The sequence below is a fragment of the Protopterus annectens genome, chromosome 9.part0 (assembly GCF_019279795.1).
Source record: "Protopterus annectens isolate FY-2018-M chromosome 9.part0, PAN1.0, whole genome shotgun sequence".
Lineage (NCBI taxonomy): Eukaryota > Metazoa > Chordata > Ceratodontiformes > Protopteridae > Protopterus > Protopterus annectens.
In genome coordinates, this window is record NC_056743.1 from 679,265,888 (window position 1) to 679,292,687 (window position 26,800).

Genomic DNA, 26,800 nt, shown 5'->3' on the forward strand with positions numbered 1-26,800 from the left:
GGCGTCCGCAACGGACGACTCATCCTGCTTAGACTTTAACGATTTATCTTTTGGGCGCCGGAGGATCCGACGGCATGTTGTAATTACACCAAAAACAAGTCTAGCACAATCTAACCTACGTTTAATGGTGCGCTTATTAAATCTAGCGCAAAAGCGACACCCGACTACGTCGTGCTCAGGCCCCAAGGAATACAATTATTAACTTTTTCTGACATCCAGATTTAACTGAGGCAAGAAAAGACAAAAATATTCGGTCTTCGGTCTGAACCTCAGAATACGAAAATTTCAGGACGCCGAACGGCACTTGCAAACGCTGCTTCTGCTTCGGACCATGCGGCAAGAAAGACTGAGGATATGGCGTCGGTCATGCGCTTTAGTACCACTGCGTACTGACGTCAGATCTGAGCGACTATGACCGACGCCAGCCTAACACTTTGGTATTCGGGCCGACCGAGGACAGCGGACTACCCCACAGGTTATGACTGCAGCAATGTGAGACGAAGAACATTATATGTTTATTACTACTGAGGTTAATAATTTATACACAGTTATTCCTCACAATACAGAAATGGATTGATTTTGTGATTAACATCAAAGGGTTTAACTCGAGATGAAACCAATACTTTTGAACAATTGTTAGACTTAAGATTGAAATATAATTTAATCACATTCGAGAAAATTGTATCGCCAAGTTGAGGGGGTTGCCATGTGATCTGTCTGTGTTGGCCTCTATGCAAACATTGTCATGCTCGAATGAGAAAAATGTTTATTTCCATCCTTATATTTTTCCCACTGTAGAGTATATGTTCTATTTTTGGACGAGATTTTTATTCTGTTGAAAGGGCCAAGTAACCTAACTGGGGAGTTTACAGAATTCATTACCACCACTACCTTTTTGAAATTTACCCATGAGGTGAAATATGATCAAATTGCTTATTTGGATGTGCTGATTAAGAAAAACTTTTTAAATAAAAAACCATCATCAAAAATATTTCGAAAGGCAACCTATTCCAATTCAATCCTTCATTTTTCAAGCCATCATCCATTTTCACATAAAAGATCCGTGGTTAAAGGGCAGTTTGTGAGAGCTGCCAGAATGTGTACAGAATGGGATGCTTTCTTGGATGAGTGTGAAAAATTAACTAGCATGTTTACTGTAGGAGGCTATCCAGTAGAACTTACTAATGAATTAAGCAATGAAGTGAAATATAAACAGAATGGGTTATTTTAATCCTATTTTAGGGGAAAAATTGACCCCCCTGAAGAGGTGAATGCTAGGACAGAAAATAGTTTAAATACTAGCTTTGATAGCAGCTCTACATATGGGATTCTACTATGCAAACATAGAAAGAAACCACACTTCATGTAAAGAGCAATCAGGTGAGGAACATCATGCATAAAAACTGGGCTGCTATTAGGAGAGAAACTGACCTGATTAAAGTATTAGGTGAAACTGCAGTTACTGTCTAAAAGGTTGGAACGAACGTGCTTACGTTTTATGTGGATTTATGACCTATTTTAACATAGTTTGTGGACTGTTTGGCTACAAATAAAGCATTTTAAATCATTCATCTTGAGGTTCGTGAAGCTGTCCCTGGTGTGTTGGATTCAAGTTTGGAGTTTGTGTTTTTCGTGACTCAAAATACTCCTGACACTTTGTGTCAGTTGGCTGAAGCACAACTAATTTTCACTCTGACCTCTCCAGTCAGAGCTCCCTTTCCCTCAACATTTCACAAATTAGCTGTTAACCTGCTCCACTATTTTCACTTGCATCTCACTTTTCGGTGTCTTTTGATTGCCCTCATTTACTCCTTTTAGTTTTGCATTCTCCTACCATTTGCTGAAGTGCCTACTCAGTCTGCTTGCAGTGCCAGATCATAAACCCCATTTCTCCACAGAAAAAACATACTGCATTACAAGAGGGTCCTAGGCAGACGAGACACTTGGTGTTTATCTGCAAAGGAGATATGGTGACAGAAGTCATAATAGCAGACAAGGGGTAAGGCCTAAGAGAGGGTGAGAAGCTGAACTTGACGAATTTTCAACAATACTTGTAATAGTGCAGCGAGTTCACCGGGATGAACAGTTTTGAAAACTTGTAAGAAAACAAGTCAAGCTTTACCTTGAACAGAAAGAAATGGACATTTCCGGTAGGGGACTGTACTGTGATAATGACGGCAAGGTTTGCACCCTGGAATTTTTTTTCTAAGCACTCCTGACACTGTAGAGGCATTAGACTTCTGTTCCTACAGCCAGGGCTCTCGGAGTTCAGATTTCTTATTCCCATAATTTATTTTCTGAACTCTCCAAAACGTGCGTTTGTGGGTGGGGTTGGGAAGCTCAGAATTTCAAATACACAACTGGGATGCTAGTAGGAAAGGACAAAAAGCCACACTCATGGCAACTTGGTCTTAGTCTTTTGGCTTTTCCCAGTTAGGGGTCACCACAGCGGAACTCTGGTCCGCTCATCATGATTGGCAGTGGATTTTTATGGTGCCGAGTTGCCAGCCCGATGCCCAACCTTCAAAGAAGGCACACCCATTAATGCTTGCACCTACCCGCATGTCTTTAATGTCAATCAACCGCAGGGAGGACATGCAGACTCCACACAGAAAGAGCTGCAGCAGAGAACGGGAGAACCTCTTGCTGTGAGGAGACCATGCTGACCGCTTCAACACCGCGTCATTCATCTTGTGGTTCGTGAAGCTGTTCCTGGTGTGTTGGATTTAAGTTTGGAGTTTGTGTTTTTTGTGCCTCAAAATACTCCTGACACTTTGTGCCAATTGGCTGAAGCACAACTAATTTTCACTCTGACCTCTCCATTCAGAGCTCCTTTTCCCTCAACATTTCACAGATTAGCCGTTAACCTGCTCCACTATTTTCACTTGCATCTCACTTTTCAGTGTCTTTTGATTGCCCTCATTTACTCCTTTTAGTTTTGCATTCTCCTACCATTTGCTGAAGTTCCTGCTCAGAGTCTACTTGCGGTGCCAGATAATGAACCCCATTTCCCCAATGGGGGGGGGGGGGCTCCGAATTTCAAATAAAACTGGGATGCTAGTGGGAAAGGACAAAAAGCCACACTCATGGCAACACTAAGGCTATATAAAAGTCATCTACTCTGTATGCGTAAAGTTGGCCTAAAACTTTCCATCTCTGCTCCTTACAAACTGTTAACAATATCAGTGCAGTGTGCACATGCCCCCCATGCTTTGCAGAATTCTACTTTAGTCTTCATATTCTGCAACAGAAAGACATTGTGATGCTCCCAGTCTCTGCAGGATGCCACGCCACAATCAGTACCAGATAGCACCGAGAAGACAAGATTCTCCCTATATGTATAACTCCATCAAAAGCCAGACATGTTACAGTACACCCATTCCACAACAAACATTCTGTGCAAAAAGTAGTGGTAGTACCAGAATCAACTAGTTGACCACAAACCTTTTATCATCACATGAATTTTACATAATCCTCAAAAACGTTCATGTCCCCTCAACATTTCATGCTTAATTTAATTGCTACCTTACTTATTTGTTAGCAAGTGAGGTCCACTTCACACAGCTTTCAGCAATGACTACGGCAATGGCAGCAAGGATAAATACATCTATATCTAATATATATACACAGATCTATACAATATATATATATATATATATATATATATATATATATTTATCTATCTATAGATATATCTATATAGATATATCTATATAGATATCTATATATATATATATATATATATATATATATATATATATATATATATATATATATATTAGATATATATATATAGATCTATATAATATTCATAAAAAAAGGCAAATTGGCACCCAACACCAAGAAACAAATCCAAAGTACCAAGGAGTCAAAACCAGCCAGGAAAGTCCATAAAATGATTTTAATAAAGAATAAAACACATGAGCGCAGCCCCATAAAAAATAGCGTTTTTGTTTTAAAACTTCATCAAATGTGGATCTAACAATCAAACTCAAGAGTTATATATATAATCGTAAGTGCAGCCAATCACCCAGCATGGTTCTTGGTGGGAGGAAGCCAGACAACTCTTGAGAAAAACAATGTTAACTGGAGAAGAACATATAATCTTCATAAAGACAGAGCCTGGACATCAAGAATGAACCTCAGATCTTGAAGCTGTGAAGCAGAGAGATTACCACTGAGCCACTGTGTTGCCCATATACGAGTGAGCAGCAGCATCATGTACGTCAGCAGAAAGTACAGTTTTGTACCTACCATAAATGTAGATATTCGAGTGTACACCCTGCTGCAGTCATCACACTTGGGGTTATCCTGTCGTCAGGTGGTCCCGCAGTCGGCCAGAATTCCAAAGTCTTGGTCCGGCGTCGGTTGCTGTTGCTTCTTCCCTGACGTCAGTGCGCCAGGGGTATATATAATGCAACAGACGCCATTTTCTTCAGTTTTTCTTGCCCCAGATGTCAGGTGCCCCCAAAAAGGTGGTCAGTAATAAGTACCAAATTGAGTAAATTTTGCACAAACACAAAATCCCTCCAGCTATAAGCAAATACATGAGGAAGGTATTGTAGAGATTTAGCCAGTTAGATCAGAGGGTATGGATGGAGGGTAACCTGGACTGCAGCAGGGTGTACACTTAAACATCTACATTTATGGTAGGTACAAAAAGTACAGTTTTGTACCTACCATAAATGTAGATGTTCGAAGATCCACATTGCTGCAGTCCTTACATATGGGTAGTCCGCTGTCCTCGGTCGGCCCGAATACCAAAGTATTAGGCTGACGTCGGTCAAGGCGCTTAAAACTGACATTAGGACGTCAGGGTACAAAAGCGCATGACCGACGTCATTTCCTCAGTCTTTTCTTGCCCCAGATGTCAGAAGGCCCTAACAAGAAAGGCCAAAGCCAAAAAAACAGCAAAACTAACCAACCACGCACCACTAACCATATTTACAATATGTACAACACAAACCACACCACCACCTTCAACAACAGAGGGAAGGAGGGAAATTGGACTGCAGCAATGTGGATCTTGAACATCTACATTTATGGTAGGTACAAAACTGTACTATGTTCTTCATCTCACATTGCTGCAGTCCTTACATATGGGTAGAATCCCAAAGCAGAGGTAAGGGAGGATGGCAAAACTATAAAACATTAGGAGCTGCCAAAATGCCCTGTAAAATAGCAGTGGCAAATCCAGCCCTAGATTTAGAGTAAAGTGGAAGGTGGTAATGCTTAGAAAGTATGCACTGAACTCCAAGTAGCTGCTTCCAAAATATCTTTAGTAGCCACCCCTTAAAAAGCTGTAGAAGTGGCAGTAGCCCTAGTGGAATGAGGCCTAATCCCAGCTGGAATCTCCTTACCATGATGGGAATAACAGAAAGCAATACAAAACCAATCCACTTAGAAATAGTTTGTTTTGAAACAGGTTTGCCCTGAGAACCCAAAGCAAAAGAAACAAACAACTGCAGAGACTGCCTGAACCGTATAGTTGTGCTGAAAAAATATGGCAACTGTCTGTGTATATCGAAAGTGTGGAAAATCCTTTCGCCTTTATTTTGGGGTTTGCATAAAAAGTAGGCAAATGAATAGTTTGGTTTAAAGCCACACTAGAAACCACTTTAGGCATAAAAGAAGGGTTAGTGCGCAAAGACACCCTATCCTTGTGGAAAATTAAGAAAGGCTCAACTGCCATAAGGGCCTGTAATTCAGAAACCCTTCTCGCAGAGGTAATGGCCAACAAAAAAGCAGTCTTCCATGATAAATATTTCAACTCTGCAGATGCTGCAGGCTCAAAAGGTTGTAGAGTGAGTTTCTCCAACACAAAATTGAGATCCCAAGCAGGAGTAGGAGCTCTATTGTGGGGGTCTTATATTCTTTGCCCCTCTAAGGAATTGCTTAAACAAAGGCTGAGAAAATAATGGTGGGTCACAGTCATAGTGAGCAGAAATTGCTGCAGCATGAACCTTTATAGAGGAGAAGGACAAACCTTTGTCCAATAACTCAGTAAGGTATTGAAGCGCAACACTTAAATTAGGTTTAGAAACATCAAAGTCCTTTGCTGTACTCCAAAATAAAAATCTCCTCCATTTATCAGCGTAAACTTTCCTTGTACTAGGCCTTCTGGCCTCCAAAATAACATTCAAAACTTGTTGTGGAAGCTGAGACCCTCCAGGGTTTAAAACAGAATATGCCAGGCTGTCAGATGTAGAGAATGAAGTTTGACATTGAGTAAATGACTGTTCTCCTGAGACAGCAGGTGAGGAATCAAGGCAAAGGCCATGGAGGCTCCCTGCCAGACTTCTCAGTAATGGGTACCAGTGCTGTCGAGGCCAATCTGGAGCTATTAAAATCATGTTTGGCTTGTCCTGTCTGACCTTCAGGAGTACCTTTGGGAGGAGAGGCAGAGGTGGAAAGGTTACACGTGAAGATTGCTCCAATTGAATGAGAGAGCATCCACTTTCCAAGCTGTGGATGAAACCTTTTGTGCAAAACTTGCAGCTGGTAATTTAGTGGAGAAGCGAACAGATCTATCTCTGGAGTTCCCCATAACACTGTCAATCTCTGAAATACATGAGGATCCAATTTCCACTCGTGGGGATCCATAATTTGTCTGCTCAACACATCTGCTAAGGAGTTCTGTCCTCCTGGCAGAAACCTTGCCTGAAGATTTAGCTGTAAACTGAGAGCAGTCTCCCACAAAATCATTGCTTGCCTGCATAGAGGATAAGAATCCCCTTGCTTGTTGATGTACCACATGACAGTTGTGTTGTCTGTTTGAATCAACACCTGCCCTGGAAGAAGTAAATCCTTGAAAGCTATCAATGCAAAATGGACTGCTAACATCTCCTTCAAGTTGATATGTAGATGTTGAAGTCTGGCAGGCCACGTGTCTTGTACCCATTTTCCATTTAGATGAGCTCCCCAAGCTTTGTCTGAGGCATCTGTCGTTAAAATCTGACTCGCCTCTGGCCGGGTCACAGAGTCCCTTGTTTAGGTGACATTCCTGAGCCCACCACAAAATCTCCTTTTGAATGCAAGGTATTATCTGAATGACAGTGTCCAAATCTTGGCAGTGCTGTGTCCATACATTCTTGAGATACCATTGTAGCTTCCTCATATGCAGTTTGGCATTGGGAAGTACCAGAATACAAGATGCCATGAACCCCAAGGCTTGAAGGACTGCCCTTGCAGTCAGCCTGGACTGAGAGACAATTGGTGGAAGTAAAGAGAAAGATTCTTTGTTTGTCCGGGGTCAAAAGGCCATCTGGGATGCTGTATTCAGTCTCACACCCAGAAAGCACATGTCCTGAGAGGGTACTAGACTGGACTTTATTTCGCTCACAGAATACCCCAGGCATCTTAACACTGCCATCACATACTGTAGATGATGAAGAAGTTCGTCCTTTCTTGGGCCAGAATCAGGCAATCGTCCAAATAAGGATAGATTTGTATTCCTCTTAGCCTGAAGAAAGCTACCACTGGAGCCAGAACCTTCGTGAACACTCTGGGCGCAGTAGATAAGCCAAAGGGCAATGCAGAGAACTGATAATGTGAAGTCCCAGCCACGTGCAGATACTTCCTGCAACTGGGCCTGATAGGAACATGAAGGTAAGCCTCCTTGAGATCCAGAGTCACCATCCAGTGATCTTTGCCCAGCAGAGGTAAAAGCTGTTGTAACGTCAAGATTTTGAACTTGGGAATGTCCAGATATGTGTTGAGGATAGATAAATCCAAAATTGGTCTCCACGTGTTTCCTTTCTTTGGTACTAGAAACAGGCGAGAATAAAATCCTAGGCCCACTTCTGGCAGAGGGACCGCCAGCGGCCCCTATTTGAAGTAGTAGAGAAATTTGTTTGTGAGCCTCTAGTCTTTGCTGAGGAGGAACGTCCGCATGCCTTTGAAAGGAGGCAAGGTATGGAAATAAAACTTGTAACCCTGGTGTATGATATCCAATACCCATTTGTCCTGGGTAATCAACATCCAATTTTCCTTGAAGAGTGCTAACCTTCCTCCCAAAGGTGCTGCCAGGCAAGAAGGATCTGGCAGCTGAAAAAGGTAATTGGGCCTGTTTACGAAAGGACTGGCCCCTGCCCTCACCAAGATTGTGCAGGTGAACTCCTGTTCTAGGCCTGAAAGAACTCTGAGCTCTGCCTACCACGCCTAGATCTACCCCTAGACTGAGAATCATAAGAAGGATACGCCCACCCTTAGCAGGCCAATTCCTACTAAACTTGGAGGCTGAACTTGCAAAAATCTTTAACAGCCTGCATAGACTTAGCCTTGTCTTCCATTTTCTTCAAGACTGACTCCACAGGTGAACCAAACAACACCTCAGACTGCAAAGGAGCATCCAAAATCCTTGTCTTAACATGGTCAGATAAATTCTGATCCTTCAGCCAGGCGTGCCTGCGAAGAACTGAGCCAGTGGCAGCCACCCTAGACGAGGCCTGCACAGCATCAAAACCACACTGTAATGAATGCTTACCCACCTGTTCAGAGACATGCACCAAATCTTGTAATTCTTTACACTCAATGCCTTCCGCCAGAGCATCCACCTTAGACTTCAATTGAGAAAGAAGAAAGTTTTGATATTTCAACATATGAAACTGGCAATTCAAAGCCCTCATAGCTAAGGTAGAAGATGTATAGACCTTCTTTCCCAATCTATCCAAAGCTCTGGCTTCTTTATCTAGAGGAACCGGATTCTTAACAACAGAGGCCTTGACACCCTTATGTCCCTGACTAATAGTTTCTGGGTCTAGGACTCTTATAAAGATATTTATGAGCCTCAGGCACCCTGTAATACCTATCCGGTTTAACAGGAGCAGGAGGCAGAGAATCAGGATTAAGTGAAGCCTCTGCAAACACATCTTCCACAACATCGAGAACAGGGGGTATAGCCAAGGGCCTATGCTGGGGTAACAGCAAAATTCCTAAGCCTTTTCCGAGAATCAGAGAAGTCCTGACCTTCCCACTTAAAATGTTCCCTCATAGAATGAAGAGTCTCTGAAAAAGAAAAATCCTCTGGAGGAGAAGCAGAAGGAGTGGAATAATCTGCATCAGAATCAGAATAAGGAGAGTACTCCTGCAAGTCTTCATCTGAAGACTCTGAAACATCCGAAGCCTGCTCAAAACTTCCCAACTCTGGCTCCACCCTAGGCCTCTTATCAGGAGGGGGCAAAGAACCTCTAATCAGAGTAATCAAATCTTCTGCCATTTTAAGCATGTGCTTCTTAGGCACAGACCCTGCTGAACTAGGAGAGACACCAACAGAAGCTAAAACTGGCCTGCCTCTGGGAGAAGCCTTGGAAACAGAAGGAGAAGGCCTAACCACCCTAGGAAGGGAGGGAGTACAGTAACTTGAGAAGCCCTTCAGCCTGACCTGCCTCCGGAGACCACCTCCTGCAAAATCAAAGTCTCCCCTGAGACTCCAGAGAAGTCTCCGCCGGAACCACCGGTTCCACTGAAGCCTCTAAAGAACCGGCGTCCGAACGGACGACTCATCTTGCCTGGGTTTAACTGCTTTGTCTTAGAAGCGGCGCCGGAGAATCCGGCGGCCGACGCATATTATAATTGCACCGCTTCCCAAAGACCAGCCTAGCACAATCTAACCTTTGCTTAATAGTGCGTTTATTGAACCTAGCACAAAAGCTACACCCAACAACGCCGTGCTCAGGCCCCAAACAAGGAATACACAAAGAATGATAATCCCTATGCGTATCTGTTTCCCACAAGAAATACAGTTATTCACTTTTTCTGACATCCGTAAAACACTGAGGCAAGAAAACCAAAATATTCCCAACGGGTACTTAGCCAACTTGGATTCGGTCTGAAACAAATTTCAGAACGCCGAACGGCACTTGCAACGCTGCTTCTGCATCGGACCATGCGGCAAAAAGACTGAGGAAATGACGCCGGTCATGCGCTTTTGTACCCTGACGCCCTGATGTCAGTTTTAAGCGCCTTGACCGACGCCAGCCTAATACTTTGGTATTCGGCCGACCGAGGACAGCGATCACCCATATGTAAGGACTGCAGCAATGTGAGATGAAGAACATCTGTACTATGTTCATCGTGTTACCCTGCTGCAGTCATCACACTTGGGTTGAATCTCAAAGCTAAGGATGGGTGGAGGAATCATAGAGGGTTAGAGGAGGCTAGAAGGCCCTGCAGAACTGCAGTGGCAAAGCCCGCCCTAGTCTTAGAGTAAAGTGGTAAGTGATAGTGTTTGGTAAACGTGTGTACTGAACTCCAAGTTGCAGCTTCCAAAATCTCCTTGGTTGGAACCCCCCCTGAGAAAGGCTGTAGATGTAGCTGTTGCCCTGGTAGAGTGGGGCCTAATGGCAGCAGGAACTGGTTCTCCATGATGGGTATAGCAGAAACGTATGCAATGTCCTATCCATTTGGAAATGGTTTGCTTTGATATAGCCTTCCCTTGTGAAGCTGTGGCATAGGATACAAAGAGCTGGTCAGATTTTCTGAAAGCCTTAGTTTTGTCCAAGTAGTAACGAAGTTGCCTGTGAATGTCCAAGGAATGCAGGAGTCTCTCACCTTTGTTCTGTGGATTTGGGAAGAAAGTGGGTAAGTGGATGGTTTGATTTAAAGCCACACTGGAAACCACCTTAGGCATAAAGGAAGGATTAGTTCGTAGAGAAACTCTGTCTTGATGAAAAATGAGGAAAGGTTCCACTGCCATTAGTGCCTGCAGCTCTGAGACTCTTCTAGCTGAAGTTATTGCTAGCAGAAGGGCAGTCTTCCATGAAAGGAACTGAAGATCTGCAGAGAAAGATTGTTCAAAGGGAGGCAGCGTTAGTTTTTCTAGAACAAAATTGAGGTCCCATGTTGGTGTAGGTGCTCTCCTGGGGGGCCTAATGTTTTTTGCCCCTCTGAGGAACTGCCTTAGAAGTGGATGCGAAAATATGGGTGGATCCATGTTGTAGTGGGCTGAAATAGCTGAAGCATGGATTTTAATGGAGGAGAAAGAAAGTTCTTTGTGCAACAACTCAGTTAAATACTGCAGAATGTGAGGCATGTGAGGCTGAATTGTGTCTTGGCCTTTGGCTTGGTTCCAGGCACAAAACCTTTTCCATTTGTCCGAATAAGCCTTCCTGGTGCTTGGCCTCCTAGCTTCCAGAATAACATCCATAACTGCTTGGGAAAGAGGAGCTGGCTGGATGCTTAGGTGATTTGCCATGCAGCCAGATTTAAGGTTTTGAGCTGGCTGTGAAGAATCTGATTGTTTTGCTGTGTGAGCAAATGGGTAATTTGTGGTAAGATCCAAGGTGGGCCCTGGGCCATATTCTTCAATAGTGGGTACCAGTGCTGGCGTGGCCAGCCTGGGGCTATGAAAATCAGTCGTGGTCTCTCCTTTTTGACTTTCAGAAGCACCTTTGTGAGGAGAGGCAATGGAGGGAAAGCATATACTGTCAGGTTTTTCCAACTGATAGAGAGTGCGTCCACTTTCCAAGCTTGATGAAGTGTCCTTGTACAAAATTTTGTTAGTTGATAGTTTTGAAGACTGGCATACAGGTCTATGTCTGGAAGGCCCCATTTTTGAGTTATCATTGTAAATACTTGTGGATCGGGGATCCATGATGTTTCTGCCGAGGTAGTCTGCCAATGTGTTTTTCTTTCCTGGCAGGAATTGAGCTTGTAACTGAACTTGGTAAGCCACAGCTGTGTTCCATAAGGTCATTGCTTGCCTGCATAGAGGGTAGGAGTGAGTACCCCCTTGTTTGTTTATGTACCACATTACTGTGGTGTTGTCCATCTTTATTGTAAGTTGTCCTGGATGTAATAGATTCCTGAAGGCTGTCAGAGCTTTCTGTACAGCTAGCATCTCTTTTTGATTGATGTGCAGATTCCTTTGAGCTGCAGTCCATACGCCTTGAACACACTGTCCTGCCATGTGTGCCCCCCAGGCGTAGTCTGATGCATCTGTTGTGAGTTTGCCTGGCTGGGGGCAAGGTGAAAGGCTGACCCTTGTTGAAGTGACATGCCTGTGACCACCATAGACACTCCTGTTGTAGGCAGGGAATGAATGATATCATTGTGTCCAAGCTGTGGCTGTGTTGAGACCATACGTTTAGGTACCACTGTAATTTCCTCATATGCAGCTTTGCAAATGGTATTAGTAGTATGCAAGATGCCATGAAGCCCAAGGCCTGCAGAATTTTTCTTGCAGTTAATTGGGTCTTTGTTGCCATTGTTTTGAAATATTGAGTCAGTTGTATTTGTTTGTCTGGTGTCAGATAAGCCTTCTGGGCCGTTGTATTCAAGCTGGCACCCAGGAATGTCATATTTTGTGAGGGTACTAGTTTTGACTTCTTTTCGTTTACTGTGTACCCCAGGCAATTTAGCAGATGTTTTACAAAAGCCAGATGATGTAAGAGAATGTCCTTGCTTTCTGCTTGGATGAGGCAGTCGTCCAGGTATGGGTATATTTGAATTCCTCTTTGTCTGCAGTATGCAATTACTGGTGCCAGGCATTTTGTGAAGACTCTGGGCGCAGTAGATAAGCTAAAGGACAGTGCAGAGAATTGGTAATGGGTTGAACCTGCAATGAAACGGAGGTATCTTCTGCAACTTTGTCTGACAGGGACATGCAGGTATGCCTCCTTGAGGTCCAACGTTACTAGCCATGCTTCCTTGCCCAACATGGGAAGAAGCTGCTGTAGTGTTAGCATCTTGAATTTGGGTACTTGTAAGAAGGTGTTTAGAATTGAAAAATCCAGAATTGGTCTCCAGGCATTGTCCTTTCTGGACACTAGAAAGAGTCTTGAGTAAAATCCTTGACCTTGCTCTCGAGTAGGTACCAGTTGTGTGGCTCTCATGTCCATGAGAGCTGCAATTTGTTTTGTGCCTCTACCCATTGATTTTGTGGCAGGTTTGGCATTCCACTTTTCATTGGCAAGGTGTGGAAATGGAATCTGTATCCTTGTAAAATTACGTCTAGGACCCATTTATCCTTTGTGACAATGTGCCAGTTGTCTGAAGAAAGTGTGAGTTTTCCTCCCAAGGGGGCTGCCAAGAGAGTGTTGCTTGGCCAGATGAGGTGCAAGTCATTGAGTTTGCCTTCTGGCAGATTGGGACCTGTCTTCTCCTCCCTTCTGTGTTGCAGTGCCCCATTGGCGAGGTTTGTACTGGGCTTGTGGTTGTTCTCTGCCTCTTGGACGTCTGTATTTACCCCTCTGTGGTCTGTCAGTAGCTGGAAAGGACCAATTGTTTGTTGGCCAATTTCTGCTGAAGCAAGGGGGCTGTACTTGTAGGAAATCTTTGACTGTCTGCATAGATTTTGCCTTATCCTCCATTTTCTTTAAGACTTCTTCTGCTTTAACTCCAAAAAGAACATCCTGCTGTAAGGGAGCATCTAGAAGCTTTGCTTTAACATGATCAGGCAGAGTTTGTTCCTTTAACAAAGCATGCCTACGTATAACAGACCCAGTGACAGCTGCTCTGCAGGAGGCCTCCAAAGAATCAAACCCACATTGTAAGGTATGTTTGCCCATCTGTTCAGCTGCATGCAACAGATCCTGCATTTCTTTCAATTCAGACTGTTGAGGGAGAGTGGTCATTCTTTGCTTTAACTGAGAGATTAGAAATTGCTGATACTTTAGCATGTGAAATTGGCAATTTAGTGCCCTCATAGCTAGAGTGGCTGAGGTGTAAACCTTTTCCCCCACCTGTCTAGTGCTCTGGAATCCCTCTCAGAGGGTACAGGATTTTTAGCCATAGAGGCCTTAGCCCCTTTGGGACCCTGGGAGATTGTCTCTGGGTCAGCAACAGGGCTTTTATAAAGAAATTTGCGAGAATCAGGCACTCTGTAGTATCTGTCAGGCTTGGCTGGAGCAGGAGGTAGAGAGTCTGGGTTCAAACTGGATTCTAAGTAAACATCATCCACAATGTCTAAAACTGGTGGGATGGCAAGAGGTCTGTGTTGGGGGAGTAAAAGAAACTCTCTGAGCCTTTTCTTCGAGTCAGAGTAGTCCTGACCTTCCCAGTGAAAATGTTCCCTCATAGTGTGTAAAGTTTCCCCAAAGGAGTAGTTTTCAGGAGGAGAAGCTGAGGGAATGGAATCCTCAGCATTAGAATCTTCATAAGGGGAGAAAGAGTAATCTTGGTCTCAGAGGAGTCTGAAGAAATGGACACTTGTTCAGCGGATGCATAATCTTCCTCTTGTCTAGGCCTTTTGTCAGGAGGGGGCTGGGAATCCCTGATTAAAGAGATCAAATCTTCATTCATTTTAAGCATCTGTTTCTTAGGCATGGGGCCTTGAACAGGGGACTGAAGTGCAGTCCTTTTAGATTTAATAGGATGCGTTTTAATGGTGAGCGTAGTCGGTCTGAAAACGCCTTCAGAAACCAAAGGCGTTTCTGCAGCACCATCTTTTTCAGCAATGTCGTCGGTAGGGCCTGAGCAAAATGGTTGCGTCGGCCTGGTACATTCCGCCAAAAGTTCCGAAGCGGTCTCGGGTTCCAGATCTGCGGCAGTCAGGGGCTGCGTCGGAGCCTCACTGAGGACCAGAGAACCGGAGACCGGACCAGCCAAGGCCTCGGAATCTGGCTTAGGCCTGGGCTGTCTGTCCTTATCCTTGCGTTTTTTTGTGCACGCCGGTAGTCAGTTGCTCCAACGGCATAGTGTAGTTATATTTTCTACCGAAATAGTGTTGTGCGAAATCAAAGTGTCTTTTAATAGTACGCTTATTAAACCTAGCACAAAAACGACAATTAGTGACGTCATGGTCTGGGCCTAGGCAAGGTATGCAATAAGAATGAAAATCCTTATGAGGTATTTGCTTCCTACAAGAAATACAATTGTTAACTTTTTCTGGCATCGGTCTGAGGCAAGAAAAGTTTCCCCAACGGGGTACTTAGCTTTAAAGAAGACTTCGGTCCGAAATTCGAATTCGAAAATCTCAGCAGTCAGCCGACCGGCACTTGCGAACTGCTTCTGGCACCGCGCGGCAAGAAAGACTGAAGAAAATGGCATCTGTTGCATTATATATACCCCTGGCGCACTGATGTCAGGGAAGAAGCGACAGCAACCAATGCCGGACCAAGACTTTGGAATTCTGGCCGACTGTGGGACCGCCTGCCGACAGGATAACCCCAAGTGTGATGACTGCAGCAGGGTGACACGATGAACATCAAACTCACACCGATATTCACCAATCCCTAGTTTCCATATCTAGCAGTCTGTGGTGAAGTGTGCACTGTGATTGCACACTCACACCCAGACAGGCGTAATGCATCTGACCTGCAAACTACTGCTTTATACAACCTTTCAGCAGTAAAATGCTAGATGCTCACACTGAAACAAAATGTCAGTGCACAGCAGATCACTCAGCAATGACTAGTTACAAAATTTTATACCATACTGAGGAGCAGATATGTCTTGTTATACTGTCCTTCCAAGTCTGACCGAATATACAGACCAAATGCCATTTGAGATTAACAGATGTTCACTTTTCATAACTAGGTATACCCATGAATACCATAAGTTCCCCTTTCAGGTTAAACAGTTCAACACAAGTGCAAGTTGAGTGGATAGGTGGGAATTTAGACTCAGGTCTACAAATCCGCAGCTTGGTAGCTTAAGCAGTACAACCGAGTGTTCCAGTATTAATCAGCCAAAACACATCACTAAAACTTTCCCATACCTTGTCTAAGTAAGACTTTCTCTGGAAGGACGTTGAATGATTTTGCTGCTTTCTGCCGAGCCTCCTCTTCACTACGTCCACTCACCCAGTACTTCCCATCTGTATCCTAAAAAAAAATTTAAAAATAGAAAGATTTAGATTTACAACTCATGAGACTAAATCTATTCAAAGCTGACCTAATTAACATATTGCACAGTTCTGAGAATAAAGCAACTTATAATTTCAAATGTACAGAAAAAGATGCTGAAACCAATGCAGAGAGATATGTTGACAAAATTAGTTATGTTTTTTAGCTAGGTAACATGGATCAGACAAAGATTAAGCCCCAAATGTGCCCAAGAGAACAGAGTGTTGGAGGACTTGGTAAGGAAGGTTGGGAGTGGACAGGCCAGTGCCAGCTCAACCATCCAGGGGAAGGAAGGCAGTCTGGTTTGCTGCAATGCTGGTACTTGACTGGAGAAAACGGTGCACAGCATGTGTCTTGATAGGACAGGTATATGTGCTTCATGGTGATTGCAAACCCATGTTCACTATGTACAGAACAGAGAACATGCACTTAAGGAAAGTAGTGCAGACCCTTGCTCAAGTGAGCAAGTACATTTGCCACGGGGATCGTGGTTATGAACACAATTACTTCCCCTGATCCCCGCAGCTACTTGGATGAGAGCCCCTATATTCAGTTATTTTCCTTGCCCACAGTCAGTGCATCACCTGTTGCGAAATCAGAACAAAGCACAACTCCATTAGGAGGGGACAGATGGTCGGCAGCCCCACAGAGGAAAAAGCACATGGACAAAAAGTATGATGGTTTTCAGTCACAGGTACTGCAAGAACAAAGGTAAGACAAAGTTAAAACATTTTACCTAAGATGCAAGAATAAGTAAGAAAAATGAGCAAGAAGACATCAGGTATGAGCACACCTTATTACATGACCTATGAAAGGACCACCTTCATAGTTTCTTGGCTGGGTTCATTCTTTCCACTAATCAGTACTGAGAAAAATTCTGGAGAATCACACTGTTCAATGATGCAAACGTGCTGGCCTTGATGCAAGCATGACCATGCCCTTGACCGCCCATTTTCAGCTAGCATCCTCGGGAGCTAGGGAAGCTATCTGGGTAAGGGTGGGAGTCAGTGGTGGATGCTGGTTTGTCCATCTGCGGAGAGAAGCAGCTGGTATAGACTATCCACAAGAACTACACCTGGGAGAAGGCTTAAGACTGCATTACCTGTAACTGGGGACTCTGAAACGTCAGCCTTCCATTCAAGCTAGTTATCAGGCAGCATGCCTACACTAAAGTCTGGCATACCGGGCACTGAATAATGCTTTTCAGCTATAATAGTGGAGAGTTGAGAGTATACCAAAACAACACTATCCCTTTTCGATGGCTACAACCCCCCAGCTTGTCCAAGTCTACCTATTTTCTTGGATGCCAAGGGGTAGGAAGAACAAAAGGGCCAAAAGGGAACAGGAACTTGCCCAAATGCTGGGAACATAGGCACCCCTCTTAATATACAGACGTACATTAAGCACCTCATATAACTGCACTTGTTCTCCTTGCCAGACAGTTCACTTCATAACAACTAACAAGTACCATCCTAACCTCAATGCTAGCCAGTTCACTTCCTGTGCAACCAGCAAGCACCATCCTACAAACAGTACAGTTTTGTACCTACCATAAATGTAGATGTCCGATAGGTATGCATCTGCAGTCATAACATATGGGTTGTCCTGCCTCAGGCAGCCCTTCGGTCGGCCGGATTCCAAAGTCTGGGTCTGGCCTCGGCTGATGTCGCACTTGCTCCAACGTCAGAACGTCTGGGGTATAAAAGCATCAGCCGACGCCATTTTCCTTAGTTTTTCTTGCCCCAGATGCCAGGTGCCCTCTAAGAAGGCTAAATTTGGAAAAAATGCCAAAAAATTGCAAAAATATATACATATATATAAATATATCAATACAAACAAATACACCACAACAGATTCCCCCAGCTAGCTAATAGAGGGGTAAGCACCCTAGGAATACCACAGAGGGGAAGGAGGGAGGGTAAACCTGACTGCAGATGCATACCTATCGGACATCTACATTTATGGTAGGTACAAAACTGTACTATGTCCTTCAAGGATGCATCTGCAGTCATAACATATGGGTAGAATACCATAGCCAATCTTGGGGTGGAGGTACTAAGAAAAAGATGGTATAGTTAAGAGACCCTGCAAAACTGCAGTAGCAAAGCCTGCTCTGGATCTGGAGTATAAGGGTAAATTGTAATGCTTGGCAAAAGTATGCACGGAGCTCCAGGTAGCAGCTTCTAAAATGTCCTTGGTAGCCACCCCTCTTAGGAAGGCTGTAGTGGTGGCTGTGGCTCTCGTGGAATGAGGCCTAATATTCACAGGAACAGTCATTCCATGAAAGGAGTAGCAAAAGCGAATGCAATTTCCTATCCATTTTGAGATTGTCTGTTTGGAAATTGCTTTTCCTTGTGTCCCAGCAGCATATGCTACAAACAGTTGGTCAGTCTTTCTGTAACTTTTAGTTCTGTCCAAGTAGTAGCGTAATTGTCTATGGATATCCAGAGTGTGTAGTAGTTTCTCCCCTTTATTTTGTGGATTTGGGAAGAAAGTAGGCAAATGAATTGCTTGGTTCAAGGATACTCTAGATACCACCTTTGGCATAAAGGTTGGGTTGGTTCTTAATGAGACTCTGTCCTGATGAAAAATAAGAAATGGCTGCACTGCCATTAAAGCTTGTAACTCAGATACTCTTCTTGCTGAAGTTATGGCCAGAAGGAATTCAGTTTTCCAAGATAGAAACTGTGAATCTGCCGATGCTGCTGGTTCAAATGGAGGAAGTGTTGAAATTGTTCCCTCATAGCATGCAAGGTTTCCCCAAATGAAAATTCCTTAGGAGGAGAGGCTGAAGGGATGGACTCCTCAGCATCAGAGTCTTCGTAAGGAGAATAAGAAGCCTCAGGAGGGTCTGAATGTTCTGAATCATCAGAAGAATCATCTGTGGCTACTGGCTCAGGGGGCTCTGCTCTAGGCCTCTTTTCTGGAGGAGGGAGAGAGGCCCTGTCCGGATGTGGCTGGGATCCACGAATTAAAGTGATGAGATCCTGTGCCAAAGAAAGCATATGGGAGCTGGTGCTGGGCCTGTGAGAGGGGGGCTTGGCAGGCACAGGTTTGGAAGTTTTGGCTGCTTTAGCCCTGGCAAAGGCTTTAATAGACATAGCTGGAGGAGGCCTAGCAGCTCCACGCAGGGGTAGAAATATCTAGTGGAATGGTGTCTGATAAATCTTGTGAAATCGCAACAGAAGGCTGGATTTCAGAAGCTGTTTCTACCAGTGTAGAAGAGGCCTCGGTAGAAGGCAAGTTATCGGCTGAAGAAAGAACCGCCTGCTCGGTTTCGGCCGAAACCGAGACACTCGTTGCTTAACCGATGAAAGTGTCGGTCCTTTCTTTGGCGCTTTTATGGTTATTTTCGGAGGATCCGACGGCATAATGTAGGCAAAATCGGAGCCGAAAATCTGTTCAGCAAAGTCCGAGCGACATTTAAGCGTCCATCGGTTAAAAGAAGCACAGGCTAGACAAGCTGCTACGTCGTGGTCTGGGCCTAAACAATGTATGCAATAGGAGTGGAAATCTTTATGAGGTATTTGTTTCCCACAAGATAAACAGTTATTAACTTTCTCTGACATCGGCTGAGGCAAGAAAGAGTCCCCAATGGGGTACTTAGCTTTATAGAAGTCTTCGAAGTAGTATTCGGTAGTAGTAATCTCTGGATCTGACCGACCGGCACTTGCGAACAGCATCTGCTTCGGGCGCCATGCGGCAAGAAAGACTGGGGAAAATGGTGTCGGCTGATGCCTTTATACCCGAATAACTGCCGCAATGACGTCGGGTGAAGTGCGACACCAGCCGAAGCCAGACCCAGACTTTGGAATCCGGCCGACCGAAGGGCTGCCTGATGACAGGACAACCCATTTGTAAGGACTGCAGATGCATCCTTGAAGGACATGTGTTAGTTTTTCCAGCACAAAGTTAAGGTCCCAAGTAGGTAAAGGTGGTCTCCTTGGAGGATTGATGTTTTTGATTCCTCTGAGAAATTGTCTTAAGAGGGGATGCGAAAAGACAGGAGGATTTGCATTGTATTCTGCTGAAATTGCTGAGGCATGTATTTTAATGGAAGAATAAGACAGGCCATCGTGGAACAACTCTGCTAAGTATTCCAGTATATGTGCCATGTTCATCACTGTCACATCAAGGCCTTTTGTTGTGTTCCAACTGAGAAATCTTTTCCATTTTGCTGAATATGCCTTCCTTGTGGAAAGGCGAGCTTCCATAATAATGTCCTTTACCCTCTGGGATAAGCTGTCCTGGGAAGGAGTCATGGTATTCTCCAGGCAGTTAGCTGCAAGGTCTTTAGGTTGGGATGCAGGATCTTGTAATTGTTCTGCGTCAGAAGAAGAGGCCATAATGGGAGAGGCCACGGTTTCGTCTGTGATGAGCTCTTCAACAGTGGGTACCAATGCTGCCTTGGCCAGTCTGGAGCTATCAGAATCACTTTTGGCTGTTCTGCCCTGATCTTCAGTAAAACCTTGGACATTAATGGGATTGGTGGGAAAGCATAGACTTTTCGGGCTTTCCAGCTGAATGAGAGAGAGTCCACTTTCCATGCTTGTGGATGGTATGTCCTTGTGCAGAAAATTTTCAGTTGATTGTGGGGAGGCGAATAGATCTATGGGCCTTCCCCATGCCTGTGTTATGAGTAAGAAGATGTCTGGGTGCAGCATCCATTCGTGTGCATCCGTGGTAGTTCTGCTTAAGCTGTCTGCCAGAGTATTGTCTTTTCCTTGCACGAACTGGGCCTGTAGTTGTATATTTTGTTTCAAACAAAGATCCCATAGATTCATAGCCAGTCTGCATAGAGGGTAGGAATGCGTGCCTCCTTGCTTGTTTATGTACCACATAACTGTGGTGTTGTCTGTCCTTATTAGCAGGTGGCCTTGTTGAAGGAAAGGTTTGAAAGCCTCGATTGCATGCATCACTGCCAGCATTTCCTTTTGGTTTATGTGCATTTGCATCTGCCCTTGAGACCATAGGCCTTGGATAAATTTGTCCTCCATGTGCGCTCCCCAACCTCGGTCTGAAGCGTCCGTGGTGATGATTTGGTTTGCTTTTGGTTTCAAGAAAGGCAACCCTCGGTTGGTCTGGCAGGCAAGAGCCCACCACAGGAATTCCTTCTGAAGGCAAGGTATGATTGGAATCAGAGTTTCTAAGCTGTGACTGTGCTGAGTCCATACACCCCTTAGGTACCATTGTAATCTTCTCATATGCAGCCTGGCTTGTGGGATTAATATTATGCAGGATGCCATGAAACCCAGGGCCTGCAGGATTTTCCTTGCAGTTAGCTGAGTTTGTCTTAACAGATTCTTGAAGTAATCTGGAAGCTGTTTCTGCTTTTCTTCTGTGAGAAAGGCCATTTGGGTGGTTGTATCCAGATCTGCACCCAAAAAGGTTATCCTTTGGGATGGCACAAGTCTTGATTTTTGGATGTTGACTGTGTATCCCAAGACCTGTAGCAGCTGGATGGCATAGTCCAAGTCCTTTACCAATTTTGTCTTGCTGTCCACTTGTATCAGGCAGTCATCCAGATATGGGTAGATTTGAATCCCCTGAAGTCTGCAGTGTGCAATTACTGATGCCAGGCATTTCGTGAACACTCTGGGCTATAGATAAGCCAAAGGGCAATGCTGAGAATTGATAATGCTCTGATCCTGCAAGAAATCTGAGGTGTCTTCTGCAACTTTGTCGAATGGGGACATGCAGGTATGCCTCCTTGAGATCTAGAGTCACCAGCCAAGACTCCTTGCCCAGCATGGGAAGAAGTTGCTGTAGGGTCAGCATCTTGAATTTCGGCACAATGAGGTAAGTGTTCAGTGCGGACAGATCGAGAATAGGCCTCCATTGCTTTTCTTTTCTTGGAACAAGGAATAGCCTTGAATAAAAACCTTGGCCTTGTTCTGAGAGAGGAACCTTTTCTATGGCTTTCATTTGTAGTAATTTGGTGATTTGCTTCAAAGCCTCCGCCCTCTGATTTGGTGGCAGGTCTGGCATTCCTCGTCTTTTTGGCAATGTGTGGAAATGGAACCTGTACCCTTTGTCTATTATTTGCAGTGTCCATGAGTCCCTTGTAATGTAATGCCAATTTTCTGAAAATAAAAGCTTTCCGCCCAATGGTGCTTCTAATTGAGCCCTGGTTGGTGGAGTCAGAAGTAAGTCATTGTGTTTGTCCTGGTGTAGCAGTTGTTGTTGCTGTAGCTGCACTACCTCTCTGGTTGGGTGGCTGCCACGGACGACCTCTGTAGTGGCCTCTAGCTTGCCCCCTACCTCTGTATGCGCCTGTTCCTGCCTCTCTGTGGTCTGTCTGAATCTGGAAAGGACCAATTCTTAGTAGGCCAGTTTCTGCTGAATCTCGGTGGTTGTACCTGCAGAATATCCTTGACTGTTTGCACAGATTTTGCCTTTTCTTCATACTTCTTTAAGACCTCCTGGGCTGTGGAACCAAATAATTTTTGTTTTTCCATTGGAGCATCCAGGAGCTTAGCTTTAACATGGTCCGGTAGAGCTTGTTCCTTCAACCAGGCATGCCTTCGTATAACTGGCCCTGTCATTGCTGACCTACCTGAAGCTTCCAGTGCATCATAGCCAAATTGCAGAAAATTGTTGCTAACCTGCTGTGAGTTATGTACCAGATCCTGAAGAGATTTACGGTCAAGGGGCTCAGAGGAGGAAAGTTTCTTATACAATTCATCAAACAAATACTCTTGGTACTGAATCATATGGAATTGACAATTTAATGCCCTCATAGAAAGAGTTGCAGAGGTATATACTTTCTTTCCCCATTGCTCTAAAGCTCGAGATTCCCTTTCAGAAGGTAAAGGATTTTTAGCAGTGGCAGCTGCAACCCCTTTAGGGCCCTGTGAAATGGTTTCTGGGTCTGCAGTGTGGGCCTTGTGAAAGTGAGAATCCGGAACCCTGTAGTACCTATCTGGTTTGGCAGGAGCCGGAGGCAGAGAATCAGGGGCTGTACTAGCATCAGTGTACACATCATCATCAACATTCAAAACAGGAGGTATAGCCAAAGGCCTATGCTGAGGTAAATGTAAAAAGGTCCTTAATCTTTTTCTGGAATCAGAAAATTCCTGGCCCTGCCATTGAAAATGCTCCCTCATGGAATTCAGTGTCTCACCAAAAGAAAATTCTTCAGGAGGGGAGGCCGAAGGAATAGATTCTTCAGCATCAGAATCCTCGTAGGCCGAATAAGCCTCCTGCTGGAGCTCTGACAACACAGATTCATCCGTAGAGTCATCTGAAGAGTGGGGGTCAGAGGGCTCAACTCTGTGCCTTTTATCTGGAGGTGGAAGAGAGCCCCTGTCCGGGTGAGGTTGAGAACCTTTAATTAAGGAGATAAGGTCTTCAGCTAAGCTGAGAATTTGAGTGCTGGTAGAAGGCCTCAGAGGCAGACTTGGGGGGCAAGGCTTTGGCAAGTCTGGCAGCTTTAGCCCTAGAGAAGGCCTTAATGGACATGGATGCAGGGGGTCTGGCTGCACCACGTGCAGGGGTGGATTTGTCTAAAGGAATGGTGTCGGACATGTCCTGGACACCGGTTTCCGTAGGTAATTCAATAACCGACTCGGCCGGAGCCTCTGAGGCCGAGGTGGTTGGTTGTAAGGTTTCGGTAATAGGAAGCACCGAGGACTCTGTTTCAGCCGAAACAGAGACACTCGCGGTAGGCCTGACCGAGGTTTCAGCGAGGGTCGGTCCTTGTCCTTCCGTTTTTGAAGTCGGAGTCTCCGACGGCATTACATAAGCAAAGTTAGTCCCAAAATATTCCTCTGCAAACTCCGATTACAACTGGCGCCTAAGCGTTGAAGGAAGCACAGGCAGAGCACGCTGAGACGTTGTGGTCTGGGCCTAAGCAAGGTAGACAGTAAGAGTGGAAATCCTTATGAGGTATTTGTTTCCCACAAGTTAAACAATTATTTACTTTATCTGACATCGGCTGAGGCAAGAAAGAGTCCCCAACGGGGTACTTAGCTTTTTCGAAGTCTTCGGTAGCTGAATCAAAGGAGCTGGCCGACTGGCACTTGCGAACTGCTTCTGCTTCGGGCACCGCGTGGCAAGAAAGACCGAGGAAAATGGCGTCTGCTGATGCTTTTATACCCCAGACGTTCTGACGTCGGAGCAAGTGCGACATCAGCAGAGGCCAGACCCAGACTTTGGAATCCGGCCGACCGAAGGGCTGCCTGAGGCAGGGCAACCCATATGTTATGACTGCAGATGCATCCTTGAAGGACATCAAGTGACAGTGATCATTTGAGAACTACACTGCTAATAAGTAATTGGTAAATACATACTTGCCCAACTGACAGGAAACCGCAGAGGCTACAGAGAAATGTCAATGATGCACACTGGGAGTGAGGGAGGATATTTATTAATTTTGCTTGTTTGTTTATTTGCATTTGTTATTGGCTGGTTGGTGACCCTTTCCAGTCATTACCTATGCTCATACTTGAGCAAAGTTAAGCACAGTACACTTGTAAAATCTGAATAAGCATAAAATGGGTACCAATTAATGATAAGCAAAGAAAATGTTCATTTTCTTAAATACACAATAGTCTATTATATGGTTAACAAAATATGCTTAAATATATTTAAACACAACTTTAGTTGCGAGTTATATGCTAGATTTAAAGACAGAATATGAACTTGAATGCAGTTGCCCAACTCATTCACACTTATTTACATATTCATAGAAGAATTTATCAGGCAGTTTTGCCAAAATTTGTTAGAAGCAAAGTTGAGAGAGACAATTAACCTAGTTAGTATCCATTCTCTGATGCATGTGTGCTGTTAAAAGAGAAAAGTGATTTTGAATGCTTTTAAATACATGTATTTCTTTATTATTTCTGATTGTAGCAACCATTTTATTTTTGTAAGCTGGGTCTTTTTTAACTAAATGCTCTTTCCACGGTAGTCATGTCAGATAGTGATCTAAAATCTATGTCACTGCTACTATTATATTGTACAGCATTGGCTGGGGGTTGGTTATGAGGCTCAGTGGTGGGCAGTACTGTCATTTTAAAAATTTGAATGGAGAGTTAAGTAACATTGCTCTATGCTACTGGCAGCCAAAGTAATTTCTTTAATAAATCAAAATGAGGTGTTCTGATGTCTGTAAGAAAAGCAACTCTGGAGATTCTGTTTACACTTTCACAATGTTTGAGTTATTGCTGAAATACAGTGCAATTATAGGTAAGATGTATTCAATTTCTGGAATCAAATGTTTTTAGCTATTTAACTTCAGGAAACAGGAGGTGAGAATCTAACATGCCTCTAGTTGGGACATGGCTTTCTTCACTCCTATATCAGTGTGTAGCTCGAAGGGCAGGTTTGGTTCAAGTGTTAGGCAATGTATTTCTAGTGCTTTACAATGGGGGAACAGATTATTGTGTGTTATATTTCCACTGGGAATACTTTCAAGTTTTGGTGGGGTGGCAAAAAGCATTTTGTCTGACTTTTTAGTGCTGTTAAGACATCAGCTGCATACAGGCTAATACTCAAGAACAGTTCCACTGTTACACCATTAATGAACAGCCAGAACAACAGTGGTCTTGGGCTCCCATGGGTGAAGGTTTCTATTTCAGAAACTATGAAGTTTCCCGAAACTTAAAATGATCTGTTAGTTTGATCTCACATCAATTTGTGTTTGGTTCAAAGTTTAGACTTTCTAATTTAGAAGAAAGGAGATTCGGTCTATGGTTTCAAATACCAAAGTCACTTCTAAAACCATCTCTGCAGAGTATATAATTCATATCACTGTATACAAGTTACAGAGTAAAGTGCTGTAACTGTACTGAATCCATGCATGAAGCTATGTTGTGCATCTGTTACTAAACCATAGCTACTTATGTATAGGACTTGTACTGAACAGAAAAGTCTACTTGGACTCTGTGGACATTGCCAATCTAGTAGCAAATTTAGTGCAAAATGCACTATTGAAACGATTACCCTATGCAGTTCAATCTCGTTGCCTTGCAAAAACCCTACCATCACTAAAAAACATGTATTAAAACTGCTCTCCCAAAGTAACACCTCCTCCATGGGATCAAACATCATACAGGGCGGTTTGTTAAATGGTACTAAGCATACCTTGGCAGAACCTCTCCATAAGTTAGTTAATCTGAGTCTGTCTACAGGCTCAGTCACAGAAGTATGCCACACCACGAAGATGGCTCTACTACTGATCCCAGCAACTACAGGTTTATCAGCCTGACAAGTCCCAGCTGTAAAGCCATGGAGCACATTACCACACATCTGATTGACCCAGACACCAAAATTCTTATCAGACTATACCCACAGCAATTTTGTTTTGTAAAAGGTAGCTTGTATCTAATGAACCTGGTTAACTTCTTTGAGGTAAAATAAGCTGCTGACAGCAGTCAAACTGCACACGCAGCTTATCTTGATTTGGCCAAGGCATTTCACACTATCCCTCATACTAGCACAATTAAACTAATTGAGTTACAACTACACCCCTTGTAAGATAGACAAACTGGCTAAAAGACAAAACCCACAAGATACAGGGGCAGTATCAGAAAACATGAAGGTGACCAATGGTGTCCGGGAAGGCTCAGTGCTGGCACAGATTTTGTCCAGTATTTATGTGATCTACAGACTAAAAATCAAGACCCATGGCTAATCAAGTTTGCAGACAACTACAAAATGAGAGTCTGACAAATTCCCCTCTGACACAGAAGCCCTCCAGCAGGAACTTACACTTATAAATGCCTTTTGTAGTGAAAATAGGCTTAAATTAAATGCTCAAAAATGCAACACTGTGGCAAATGGCAGAGAAACTATCCAAACAACACGTAATACTGACAATACCCCACTTTAAAATGAAAATGTAGAGACATTGAACCTGGGTTGATAATTCCCTCTCCTTTGAGCAAGCACCACGTAGCACTGGCTGTCAAGAAATCCTTTTAACTGACACAGTTGGCAACCAAGGGAATATCATCCACAGCTAAAGATATTATTGTCCCCTTGTATTTGCACTGATTAGACCGATTTCAGAG

General features: G+C 44.0%; 1 protein-coding gene across 2 annotated transcripts in view; it reads right to left on the reverse strand.

The window, feature by feature from the left end:
- VARS1 (valyl-tRNA synthetase 1) overlaps positions 1-26,800 on the reverse strand; it is a 623,655-nt gene that overhangs the window by 180,556 nt on the left and 416,299 nt on the right. For both annotated transcript variants that reach the window (XM_044083285.1, XM_044083286.1), the window contains one exon: positions 15,659-15,764. In XM_044083285.1, the coding sequence (XP_043939220.1) occupies positions 15,659-15,764 (106 nt within the window). The remainder of the gene's footprint in view (positions 1-15,658; positions 15,765-26,800) is intronic.